This window comes from Canis lupus, unplaced genomic scaffold (assembly GCF_011100685.1).
Source record: "Canis lupus familiaris isolate Mischka breed German Shepherd unplaced genomic scaffold, alternate assembly UU_Cfam_GSD_1.0 chrUn_S2048H2247, whole genome shotgun sequence".
Classification (NCBI taxonomy): domain Eukaryota; kingdom Metazoa; phylum Chordata; class Mammalia; order Carnivora; family Canidae; genus Canis; species Canis lupus.
This window is the reverse complement of record NW_023330925.1, coordinates 38,538-51,436: the sequence shown is the minus strand read 5'-3', so window position 1 is coordinate 51,436 and position 12,899 is coordinate 38,538. Positions and strand designations below refer to the sequence as shown.

Genomic DNA, 12,899 nt, shown 5'->3' with positions numbered 1-12,899 from the left:
CTGCAGCTCCCAATGTGCAGGGGTCTGGGTGCTCCGGGTAGGGGCACGATCTGCACAGCTCGGGGCCACCCGGCGGCAGGAGAGACCTGGCTGTCCTTTGTCCTCCCGGCCTCTGCCTGTGCTGGGGAGCCCCAGATCCTCGGCTGTGTCTCCCAGTGCCCTGGGCTCTGGGGCCTCTGACACTGTGAATGGACCTAAAGTACCACGATGTGTAATTTAAAAGCATCAGAGTCAATTTTGTGTGAAGTTAACTTATCCTTTATTGCAATAAAACTCTATAAGCTATTATACAGGTTAAAGAAAGAAAAACTCAAAAATAGAAACAGTGAAATAACAGGGGAGGGCAAGCCTCTGTTGGGCTGCAGCCATCACGAGCCCCGCGGTGGGAGCTGGGGCGGGCCCCCGAGGTGGTCAGGGGGCTGCTAACGGATCGAAGCAGGTTGTTCCGAGGCAGGTTGCAGGTCTGGCCCTCTGGGGACCCCGATTGCAGGCACCAGGGCCTACTCTCCGGGGTGGCCATGGGAGCAGGTGGCTCCTCCTCATCGGGGCAGGGAACCATAGGTTCGACCAGCACGTGCACCACCTTCACCTCAGGAACCAGCATCTCTGCCTTGACCAAGTCCTCATCTCCAGCAGCCACTATCCCTTCAGACCCGAACCTTCCCCAGGCTCCACAGTTGGGCTGGGGCGGGCTCTCGGGTGGTCAACGGTTGCTCCATCCCCGAGGCCAGTTGCTCCATCGAGTTAGGAGGTGGCTGGGGCACATCCACGACCTCGAGAGCAGGGGGTGGCGCCTGCTCCTCTCCAGGGCTCCCAGGGGTGCAGGGGACTCCTGCAGGGCAGCAGTGACCACTATCTGCAGGGGCTTTGCCTCCCCAGCAGGCGGCTCATCGCAGGCCAAGCCCTCAGCCCCAGCAGCCAGGCCCCACGGGGCAGCAGGCCCCACGGTCGGAGCTGGGGTGCTCCAGAGTGGGTTCAGGGTGTTTTCCTCGGGCCAAGCTGTAGATCCAAGAAGACAAAGTATCACCACCAGGACGGACTGTCCACGTCCCTCCCAAATCAAGGCCACTCTTCCCACCACTCCGTGTGTGAGGGCAAGAGCCCTGGGAGGTGTCCCCAGGCTGCAGCCCGTGGGGTGGGGTGTGAGCCCACCCCTGCTCCTGGCCCAGCTGCACGGAGGCTGCATCCGCGGCCCCCCCTCCCCAGCTCGGCCACCCCCAGTCCTCCTCACCCCCAGCCTCTCGCTCCGCTGCATGGAGGCGTCTGAATTGCCTCAGGTGACGCAGGGCCCGGAGATGCGCATCTGTGCCTGGCATGTGCTGTCTTAGTATTTGGAGTTTTATAAGGGAGGGAAATTCTGGGAACTGATGAAAGTCGTCCCCATAATAATTCAGCCATATTTCCATCATGAAGGAGATGGCCCTGGGGAGGGACAGGCGGGAACAGGCGTCAGAAGACAGGGCTCTGTCACATGCAGGTGTCCCGGGGAAGCCCTGCAGGACCCGGCCGGCTTCCCGCGGGGTCGGAGACCAGTCCTGCTCCTCGTCCCCCTGCCACCTGGTGGTCCTGCCTGCCACAGGCCTGCTCCCCGAGGAGGGGCTGGGATGCCTCTGTGTGGGGAGCCCAGGCCCAGCGGGGTGACCATCAGCGTCTCTCCTGGGGAAGCAGGGCTCCCTCCTCAGCCTGGTCCCTGCCCACCTGCCCCTTAGTCCACCGGCAGGCATCAGGGGACGGGGGGCGTCTGGCCTGTCATTGCCCTCACTGCACACACTGTCTCTGGGAAGCTCCAAGGCAGGAGGGCTCGGGCTCTGTGTCCTGCCAGGCCTTGCCAGGAGCCGCCCGGACCGCCACCTTCCTCCTGTGTCTCTGGCTGCCTCCCTCCCGAGGGGCCCCCGGGGGTGTCCTTCCACTGACTCTAATCTCCCTCTCCCACGGGGCGGGGGCCGCCTGGTCCGGGAGCCCTCACCGGCCCTCCTGAGCACCTGCTGTTCCCCCGGGTCCAGGTGCCACCAGACTGGGGAGTACGATGCTCCCCACCCCCTCTGCTCTGGGCTCCAGGTGTGGGGCAGAGAGAGGGTTGGGGGGGCATGGAGAAGGTCTCCCTGAGGGGTCCAGTGCCTCCCACCAAGCCCGCACCCCATCCACCGCTCTCCTTTGCTCTTTTCCAGAAGGGGCATTAGACCTTTTCCCTGTCACGGAATTGCAGATGTGTGGGGTGAGGGGGCAGCCCCCCCCCCCCCACAGCCCCTTCGCTGCCCTCCAGGAGAGGGAAGGCCCTCCTGCAGGAGCCGGAGTCACTCACAGTTTCCAGCACTGCAGGACCACATCGTTGTTACCCCACGCATCTGCGATGCACCCATACCTAGAGGAGGGCAGGGCATCCCATGAATCGTCCTGTGGACGCGACATCTCATCATAGGGGCTTCACCCTCTGACCCCGACTAGGCCGGAGCCCCGGGGGCCGTCAGCTCTGTGCGTGGGGCCACGGGCAGCTCCCGGAGAAGCGCCCGCACCTGCTGGGGCCTCCTGAAGGCTTGAGCATGAAAGGGCTCTGGCCAGGCCCATGGCCCATATCTTAGTGGGCTTGGGGGGTCCCGGGGTTCCCCTGTCTGGCTGCCCCAGGACACAGACCCCCGATGGACTCTCAAACCCCCTTTCAATGGGGAAACAGGCCGCTCAGGACCCTGGTGATGGGGGGGGGGAGGAGGCACAGGCCTGGTCACGGGGAGGAGGACGGCTGCTGAGCACAGGCACAGCCCCTCTGGCCGACCCGCCACAGGCCAGGCCCCGGGGCTGCCCTCCAGGACCCCGCTAGGCCCTGGGGGACCCTGCTCCAGGCGGGGGAGCAGCCCGAGGCCGGGAAGCTCACACCATCCCCAGCCTCCCCAGCAGCAGGTGGCCCAGCCCTGGGCTGCGGAGGGGCAGGTGCTCACTCGGTGAACAGCAGGTCCAGCACCTCGTCCGTGGTGGCGAATGTACGATAATCCTCTAAAAAGCTGAAGATGTAGATGACGTCCCTGCGCTGCAAGGCGAGCAGCAGTTGTCGGACTTTGTACTCCAGCAGCTCCGTCCGGGTGAGCTTGGTCAGGACGATCTGATGCCCCTTCCCGGCCGCGGCCCCTGCACCCTGAGGTGGGACAGAGGGGACGTGCAGCCTGCAGGGAGCCGCCAGGAGACCTGGGATCCCGCCCCGGCAGGCCCTGCGCTGGGGCCCCGTGGGCTTGAGGAGCTGGGGCTCCCTCTCCCGCTCAAGCTCCCTGCCTGTCTCTTACACAAACAGGACCAACTATGCAATAAAGAAACAATCTCAGAGGATAAATGTTCAAAATATTTGGATCATACAAGGACCTCCAGAGACACAGAGAGAGAGACCGAGAGAGGCAGCCACACAGACAGAGGGAGAAGCAGCCCGTGCAGGGAGCCCAGGCGGGGCTCGATCCCGGGCCTCGGAGATCAGGCCTGGGGGAAGGCAGGCGCTAACCCCCGGGGACCAGGCCTCCCCTGAGGGCTCTATTCTGATGTTCCCACACATCTGTGCGCAGGGACTCTGCATCTGGCCCAGGCAGGGGCAGGGCCATGGGGGCAGGTGTGGGGAGGGGGGGATCCAGACTCATGTGGGAGCAGGAGTGTCGGGGGGCCCAGGGGGTAGCAGGCTGGCTTCTGGGACCCGGGGTCCTTCCTGCCGCATCGGGGCCCGGGTGTGGGGGGCCCAGCCCCTGCACTCACCCTGAGCCCGCGCTGGCCTCCATTAGCTGCGCAGGGCACCTCCCTGCTCCTGGAGGCGGGGGCAGACGACCCCTTCCTCCCGCTCGCGCCCCACGACCCGGGTGGAGCTCTGTGGAGACAGTGCCCGGCAGCCAGGCAGGAGGCCTCAGCGCCCGGTCTGGCCCCCTCGGCTGGGCCGCACCCCCAGCTGCCTCCACCCAGACACCCCACAGTGCAGGCGGCACCCACCGCCCCTGGGACAGCAAAGGGATGCGGCTGCAGGGCCTCGGAGTGACTCTGGGGCGGGTAGAGGACCTCAGGAACCCTGTTTCCCCCCTGCCCACCTTGACATCAGGGTGACCCTGAAGGGATCCCCGGGGAACCGCCCCAGCTCAGCGTCCCCCAGCCTGGATGGGACCTGCCCACACATCCCTGGTTCCCTGAACCTGAGGAGGGATGAGGGGCTCCCAGGATGGTGGCACAGGGGGCCTGGCCTGGCCTGCGCTGTGTTACCTGACGGCGCCTCCTGATCACCGCCCTGACACCTTGGTACCTATGCTGGAGCCACTGCCTACAGCATAGGAACAAGCCGCACCCCTGGGGTTCCTGGGAGCCAGAGCCCCCAGACGTGGGCCGGCAGCAAGAGAACATCCTCCAGTAGCAGATGTCTCCAGCCAAGTGAGCCTGAGCTGGGGCTGCACTGGATGCGGGTGCCTGGTTACGGGGGTTCCGAGTTCTGTTGGGCTCTGTGACACGGCAGTGACCTCACTTCCTGGGACCCCCTCCCTGACCCACTCCTGGAGGAAGCTGCAGGGGCAGCGCTCGTGCTGCCGACGCCCCCCTCCCTGCAGGCGATGGCCTGTGCACACAGTGACACAACCACACCCCTGTCCACAGGCCCCAGGGAAGGACTGTGTGCACCCAGGGCCCCAGCTTGGACACACACCTGGGTTCAGACACGACTGTCCAGTCTTCCCCGGTTTGACCCCGGAGAAGCCGTTGTGCCCGTCGGGGATGGTCTGCATCTTGCCTGTGGGATAGGGAGTGTCCTAGCGGGTGCTTCCCCCAGACGTCCCAGGCCACTGAGGCCTCATATCTATGACCTTGGAGGCGGGTGTCACCTGCAGGACATACCTCCACCCACACGTTCTTCCTTGGTGTGTACATGCGTCCAGGCCCACGAGGTCCTGTGTGCACAGGACTAACACACTAATGTTACCTATATGGCAGGGCTGTTTACCTGTAAAATACTGCAAAAAACTACCTATTACAATGTCTGCTATTTATTGCTGTCACCAGTGATGTCGATGATAAGAGTCTTTTAAAAAGATACTTTTATTTTAAGATTATACTTTATTATACAGCTCTAAAGCCACACATGTTTTAAAATCCTAAATCCACATTGGGCCAGAACAGCTGGCTGATAAATAGATTACATTCCAAATATGTGTCAGTAGACACCATTAGCCAAATTAAAAAAAAAAGAATAATAGAAAAAGAGAGGCACTTTCTAGGGACAGTGTCCTTTACATCTCAAGACTATGTCTTGTTTTTTACATGTGGTATCTTATAGTAGTTGGAATTTTTGGTATTTTAAATAAAGGGATTATTTTCCTCAAACACACACACACACACATGGGCACCGGTACCCTCATTCTGGAGGCCCAGAAGATGACAGTCCCCCGGGCAGGGATGGGCAATAGCTCCCCACGATCCTAGGCTCCTGAATCCAAGGCAAACCCTACAGAAGGTGTCGGGGTCTTGGCCTAGAAGGGGTGAGGCCGTCCTCATCCTGAACCCCTGCCTGTCGTGCGTTCCGGGCCCTTCCCTCGTTTCCCCTGGGTGAGCTGTGGACGGCGGTGCCCCCAGTGGGTCGCCCTGACCTGGGCCCTAGGAAACCTGCCGTCAGTCGCAGAACTGAACGTAGACAGGAGGCCCTGACTCTCCAGCCTGACCCCGACTGAACTGAAATCATGTGGTGTGTCCACGCACACTGACCGAGAAACAGAGACACGGACACACACGCAGACACATGTGCAGAACCAGGAAGTTGGCAGAGGAGAAGCAACATCATTGAAGATCATTAAATAAAAAAAGAAAGAAAGCTGAATCTCGAATGGAGAAAATGGAGCAATTAAAATAGAATCATGAAAAAATAATTCATCAAACCAAAAAGCAGAAAGAGGGATAAAGAGGCAGGAGCACATCGGTGACACAAAGCGGCAAGCCTCGAATGTCAGGATGATCGTGCCTCACGGACTCCACGGAACACAAGTCGAGCAACAAGCAGCACCTTCCAGCAAAGGCCTAAGTGGATTATTTTGTGTTTTTGTTTTTAGTAAGATTTTTATTTCTTTATCCAAGAAGGTGGATTTATTTATTTCTTTATCCATCCGAAGGTGGATGCTCAACCCCTGAGTCACTCGGGGGGTCTAGACTAAGCTACTTAAAATGTTCAAGTGATTGTGAATACTGTTTGTAATGTGGTAAAATTTCTGTTTACTAAGAAAGAGAGGGCAGCCTGGGTGGCTCAGCGGTTTAGTGCTGCCTTCGGCCCAGGGCCTGATCCTGGAGTCCCGGGATCGAGTCCCACGTCGGCCTCCCTGCATGGAGCCTGCTTCTCCCTCTGCCTGAGTCTCTGCCTCTCTCTCTGTGTCTCTCATAAATAAATAAAAATCAGTATATACCACATTTTCTTTATCCATTTATCTTTGATGGACATTTGAGTTGCTCCCACCCCTTGGCTATGATAAAGAATGCTTCTATGAAGATGGAGGTCTCTCGGAGACTTTATTTCTCTTTCTTTTTTTTCCATCTTCTTACCTTAATAGAAGCGCGAACACTTCTCACTGTAGTATTCCAGCTGTTCTCTCTTTAAATCTCAGGCCGAATTCATAGGTTTTCAGGATGATTTGAAAGTTATCTAGGTAAGTGGGTGGGGACAGGTGACCTGGGGACCCTACTCTTCCGCCATCTTGCCCCGCCTCCTAAAAAATCTTAAATAACTGACTAAAAACTATTAGAAATGGTGGAAGAGTTCAGTAAGCATTGCACATAAAAGATCAATCTCCAAAAATCAACTGTATATCTACATACTTTCAATGAACAATCCAAAAATAAAATTTGAAAAAATAAACCCATTTACAAGAGCATCAAAATATATAAATAAAATTCTGAGGAATAAACTTTACAAAAGAAGCTTATAACCCAATTTCTGAAAACTACAAACACTATTTAAGGAAATTGAAGATCTAAATATTTGGAAAAAATCATATATTTATGCACTGAAAAATTTAACATTGTTTCATAGCACCCCTGGTCCAAATTATCTCCAGATTCTATTACCTTCCAATAAGTAGATAAACATTCTCACACTCAGATGGAATTGCATGGGTGCCTAGTATCCTGAAAAAGAACAAAGTAGATGGAATTCTCAATTTCGAAACTTTCTGAAAAAGAATAGGAAACAAGACAGTGTGAGAACAGTGTGGTACTGGCGTAAGGATAGATATATTAATCAATGAAATAGGTTTCAGGATCCAGAAGTACACCATACATCCATGATCAGCTGAATTTAAGTATCCGTGCCATGACTATCCAATAGGGTAAAAAACAGTCATTTCAACAAATGGTCTTGGAACACTGGATGGCCACATGCAAAAGAATGAAGTTGCATCTTCACCTTACACCAAATACAAAAACTAACTCAAAATGGATTAAATCTAAATACAGGACATAAACTAAAACTTCTTAGAAGAAAACATGCAGATAATCTTTTGACCTTGAGTTTAGCATAGAATACTTCAATATGGCACAAAAAGCACTGGACTTCAGTGTTAAATGCTCTTGTTCTTCAAAGGACATAATAATGAAAATAAAAAAGCAATCCATATAATGAGATAAAATGTTTGTAAATCATATACCTAATGAGAAACTTATTTCCTGAATATATGATAAGTCAATAATATAAGTACAAAAAGCTCAATTTAAAAAAAATGGGCAAAGGATATAAATAGACATTTCTCCAAGGAAGATCAGAAATTGCTGATAATTACTTGACAAGATACCCAACACATTTTCAATTTTCATTGTATTCATTACCAAAGCATCTAACCATACCGTGAAATAGACTCCTATATGTACCACACCGTACAGAACAGTGCCGCTTCCTAGATACTCAATGCAGTTGTTCCTCAGGACAATCCTATAAAATAGGTATCATGGTGCCCATTTTATAGATGAGGAAATTGAGGAAAAGGTACCTCATCAGAGTTTTACAAAGAGCAGGACGTAGAACTAGGATTTCATCTCAAACTTTTATTAAGTCCACAAGTCCAAAGATGACTTTTAGAGCTGTAAACTAAGTATTATATTAATGTTTTGTCTATTCAGAGTTTTTCAACTAGAAGGAATCTGAATTTATAAATTGTAATTTTTCTAGAAATATTTGCTTTTTCTAAATGATCAGAATAATTAACAAAGTTCTATTCTTATATTTTCATAATCTCCTACATATGTAGGTTTATAGATCTACATCCTTTCTCATTATAATAAGTTTCATTCAAATTTCTGTCCTCCTTCCTTTTTGGTGGATTAAGATTGATGAGATTTGGTGGATTAAGATTTCATTTAGAAATTAATAATTTTTTTATTAATATTTTATTTAGAAACATTTTAAATAAATATACTTAACAATGGATTTACTCTACTTTTTAATTTTATCCATTATTTTATTTCAGTTATTATTATAAAGATGTTTTAAATAATTATTTTTTCTGAATTTCTGGGAAAAGTTTACATTATTTTTTTATTTTATTCTATTCTATTTATTTAGTTTTAGAGAGAGAGAGAAAGAGCAACCACAGGAGTTGAGAGGGAGAGGCAGAGGAGAGAGAAAGAGAGAATTGTAAGCAGGATCCACACCCAGTGTGATGTGGGACTCCATCTCATGACCCTGAGATCATGACTTGAGCCAAATCAAGAGTAGAACGCTTAACTAACTGAGCCATCCAGGTGCCCCTACTATCTCTAACAATAAGTTGGAATTAATTTTATTGGTTAATTTTTCTTCATTCTCTGAATTTATTCTGGATACATATTGATGAGCACTCAAAGTTCAATGTACTATTGTACATTGTTAACTGTAGACTTTATTTGTTCTCTCATCTTATATGGAAGACAACAATACAAACTTATATAATATAACACCACTACCAGTTTTTTTGTATATTATGGTTTGTATAAATTAAATGAAATTAATTAAATATTAATTATTAAATATTTTATGTAGTCACCAGTGGGGAATGTAATGAGCGATAGAAAGGATGCATTTGCAATTATGTGTCTTTGTATATATGTAATTATAAATAAATATTTTTGAGGCATTAAGATGACTCAACTTTCAGTACTTTACTATAACACTGTCCAGTCAGTATAATTATTTTTCAAAATTGGTTTTTAAACATTTTAATTTTGTAATAGCTTCAAAAATGGATATATTATGGAAGTGTCCTCAAAAACTTAAAAACAGAATGACTATGAACTAGCAATGGCACTATTAGGTATTAAAAAATACAAAATACTAGTTCCAAAATACGCATGCACCCTGATGTTATAGCAGCATTATCTACAACAGCCAAATTATGGAAGCAGTCCAAGTGTCCATCAACTGATAAGGGAAAAAGAAGATGTGGGGGATCCCTGGATGGCTCAGCAGTTTAGCGCCTGCCTTCGGCCCAGGGCATTGTCCTGGAGTCCTGGGATCAAGTCCCACATCCGGCTCCCTGCATGGAGCTGCTTCTCTCTCTGCCTATGTCTCTGCCTGTCTCTCTGTGTCTCTCATGAATAAATACATAAAATCTTTAAAAATAAAGATATGGGGATCCCTGGGTGGCTTGGTGGTTTAGCGCCTGCCTTTGGTCCAGGGCATGATCCTGGAGTCCCGGGATGGAGTCCCGGGATGGAGTCCCATGTCAGGCTCCCTGCATGGAGCCTGCTTCTCCCTCTGCCTGTGTCTCTGCCTCTCGCTCTCTCTCTGTGTCTTTCATGAATAAATAAATAAAAATCTTAAATAAAAGATATGGTATATATAGATATATAGATATAGATACATAGAGTGTGTGTGTATATCATACATATATATATATATATATATGTATTAGAATATTACTCAGCCATTAAAAAAGCCATATAAAAAGAACCAAATCTTGCCATCTGCAAGGACGAGGATGGAGCTAGAGTATTATGTTAAGCAAAATATGTCAGTCAGTGAAAGACAAATACTATATGATTTCACTCATATGTAGAATTTAAAAAACAAAAGAAATGAGCAAAGAGAAAAAAAAAGAAGAGGCAAACCAAGAAACTGACTTCTTAACTATGGAGAACAAACTGATGGTTAAAAAATGGGCAGACTGGTTAAATAGATGATGGGAATTAAGAGTGTCCTTGTGATGAGCACCAGGTATTGTATGGAAGTGTTGAATCCCTATCTTGTAAACTGAAGCTACTATTACACTGTATATTAACTAACTGGAGTTTAAATAAAAACTTAAAAAAAAAAAAAACAGATGTCTACTATTTGAGTTCCTGAGAAATTATATAGGGGGAAAGAACATCTTCTTTTTAAAGCAAAAAGCTCAGCAACATTAACAGCTTAATTTTCTATTTAGAAATGCATATTTCAATGGCAAACCAATTCAGATTTTCAAAAAATCATATTTCATAAAATACTTTAAGAGTGAAATACTCAAATACATATATTAGACCATGTTTGTAAAAATAATTCTATATTTAAACCCACTAATATAAATATGTGTGATGTTTTTAGATTTTTAATAAACTACAGACAATATTTAAAGTAAGTTATGTATGTTGATACTAGTCAGATTAGTGACTTGATAAAGAAACTTTTTAATGCAGATTTTAAAAACATTGTTGATTAGCACATCATATGTTTTGTGCTTTTACATTACTTTAAAATTAAGTACTAAAGAGAAATAATAAGTTTTTAAAAACCTAGTCATCTACTATCAACTTATTTTGTTATATATGTCATGTTTATTTTTATTTTCCACATACTGAAGGTACTAAATAGCACATCTGCTATCTAAATATTTTCATTGAAGTGCTGCTGAAATTGAAATCATTTCTACTCGTGGACACTAAAATATCAGCTGCTTCTGGTTAGTTAATTGAACTAGTGATTATTCTTGAACATGTGGGTTGGTTGTTTTCTGCCTGAAATAATTACCCAATGAGGCTTACACTAAGGCTATCAGCAGGAAGCTAACAATTGGGGGTTGGTGAGAAGAATGTACATAACACTTCTGTGTCTGCTGCCAGATGGAGAAGCAGATGGGTGTGTAATACATTCAAAACTAACTACATGACCTCAAATCTTCTCAGTATCTATTACCAACAAGGTCAAGATTTTTGAAAATCAAATTTTCCAACCAATAAATTACTAAAAATTAGCTAAGAACAAGTTTCTGCTTAAAAGTCTGCATATTTACCTGCAAAATCATTATTGAACCAAATTGTACATTGTTGTCTGTCACTAAAATGTGTGGTAATATGAATTTTTATTAATATATATGACTAAATAAGCAGTTACTTACTAAAAAAAGTGGTTATGTCTTAGTGTTTCAACTTAATATCATTCCCTGGGTAAAGAATTAAACAATTTTAGTGCAATTATTCTTCTAAACTGTGGTAAATAGAGGTTTTAATTTGTAGACCAATTTGTATTTGTTTTTTTTTAATTTTATTTATTTATAGTCACAGAGAGAGAGAGAGAGAGAGAGAGAGAGAGAGAGGCAGAGACACAGGCAGAGGGAGAAGCAGGCTCCATGCACCGGGAGCCCGATGTGGGATTCGATCCCGGGTCTCCAGGATCGCGCCCTGGGCCAAAGGCAGGCGCCAAACCGCTGCGCCACCCAGGGATCCCCTATATCAAACGTCTTTATAGTATTATGTATTCTGTTAGGACTAGGAATAATATATAACCAATGTAAAAACAAATCTCCCACTTTTATTTTATTTTTTTTAAGATTTTATTTATTTATTCATGAGAGACAGAGAGAGAGAGAGGCAGAGACACAGGCAGAGGGAGAAGTAGGCTCCATGCACCGGGAGCCCGATGTGGGATTTGATCCTGGGTCTCCAGGATCGCGCCCTAGGCCAAAGGCAGGCGCCAAACCGCTGCGCCACTCAGGGATCCCACCAATTTGTATTTGTTCTGTGTGTATGTGTATGAGAGTGCAGGTACATCTATTACCTATCTATCTAAATATATGACTTATTATTGTGCTATGCTGCCTTAGAAATAAAAGTTCAAATATTTCCAACACATCTGTTTAATATTCCTTTTGGAATTTTATTCTTAATTATATGAACTTGTAGGAAAACATTGCTTAATTCCAATAAAAGTAAATAAAGTACACTTTTTTTTCCTGATTATTCTTAGTTATCCATTAGGTTTTCTTCAGGTGTGCTGTCATTACAAAGGAAAATTAATACTATAGAAGAATGTGTTCATGCCACTAATCTGAAGAGGTAAGTTAATCATAATACTCCGAAAATAGCACTCAGAAAATATATTTACAATCAAATAATACTGCTACTTCATTTTCCCATGTTTGTCATGCTATTATTTACATTTCTTACATTTGTAACTATTGCATTGTACTTTGTGTCTCAAACACATAAATGCTTCAATCGTTTGAAAATTTAATTTACCAAATTGGAAAATGGTAAAAGAAATAGTAACAAATGCAACTGAGATTAATGCCATAAATTCACATAATGAACATAAGTATTCAAAGAGTAGATGAATCTATATTTGCTAACAAATGAATATGTGAAATTTGTTTACACAATTACACATAAGAAAAAATTCAAATGAGTCAGTAACACCTTTAAAAGTGGGAGATTTGGGCAGCCCCAGGGGCACAGCGGTTTGGCACCACCTGTAGCCTGGGGCGTGATCCTGGAGACCCGGGGTTCGAGTCCCACGTCGGGCTCCCTGCATGGAGCCTGCTTCTCCCTCTGCCTGTGTCTCTGCCTCTCTCTCTCTCTGTCTCTCATGAATAAATAAATAAAATCTTAAAAAAATAAAATAAAAGTGGGAGATTTGTTTTTACATTGGTTATATATTATTCCTAGTCCTAACAGAATACATAATACTATAAAGA

General features: G+C 46.8%; 1 protein-coding gene across 1 annotated transcript; it reads right to left on the bottom strand.

The window, feature by feature from the left end:
* Positions 1-703: 703 nt before the first annotated feature.
* On the bottom strand, positions 704-4,456 carry LOC119878904 (ral guanine nucleotide dissociation stimulator-like). Its single transcript, XM_038589444.1, has 5 exons — positions 4,219-4,456; positions 2,934-3,127; positions 2,303-2,362; positions 1,232-1,422; positions 704-999 (listed from the first exon to the last, which is right to left on the bottom strand). The coding sequence occupies exons 1-5, from the start codon at positions 4,354-4,356 to the stop codon at positions 704-706; spliced, it is 879 nt and encodes a 292-aa protein (XP_038445372.1). The 5' UTR covers positions 4,357-4,456.
* Between the last annotated feature and the right edge of the window lie 8,443 nt (positions 4,457-12,899).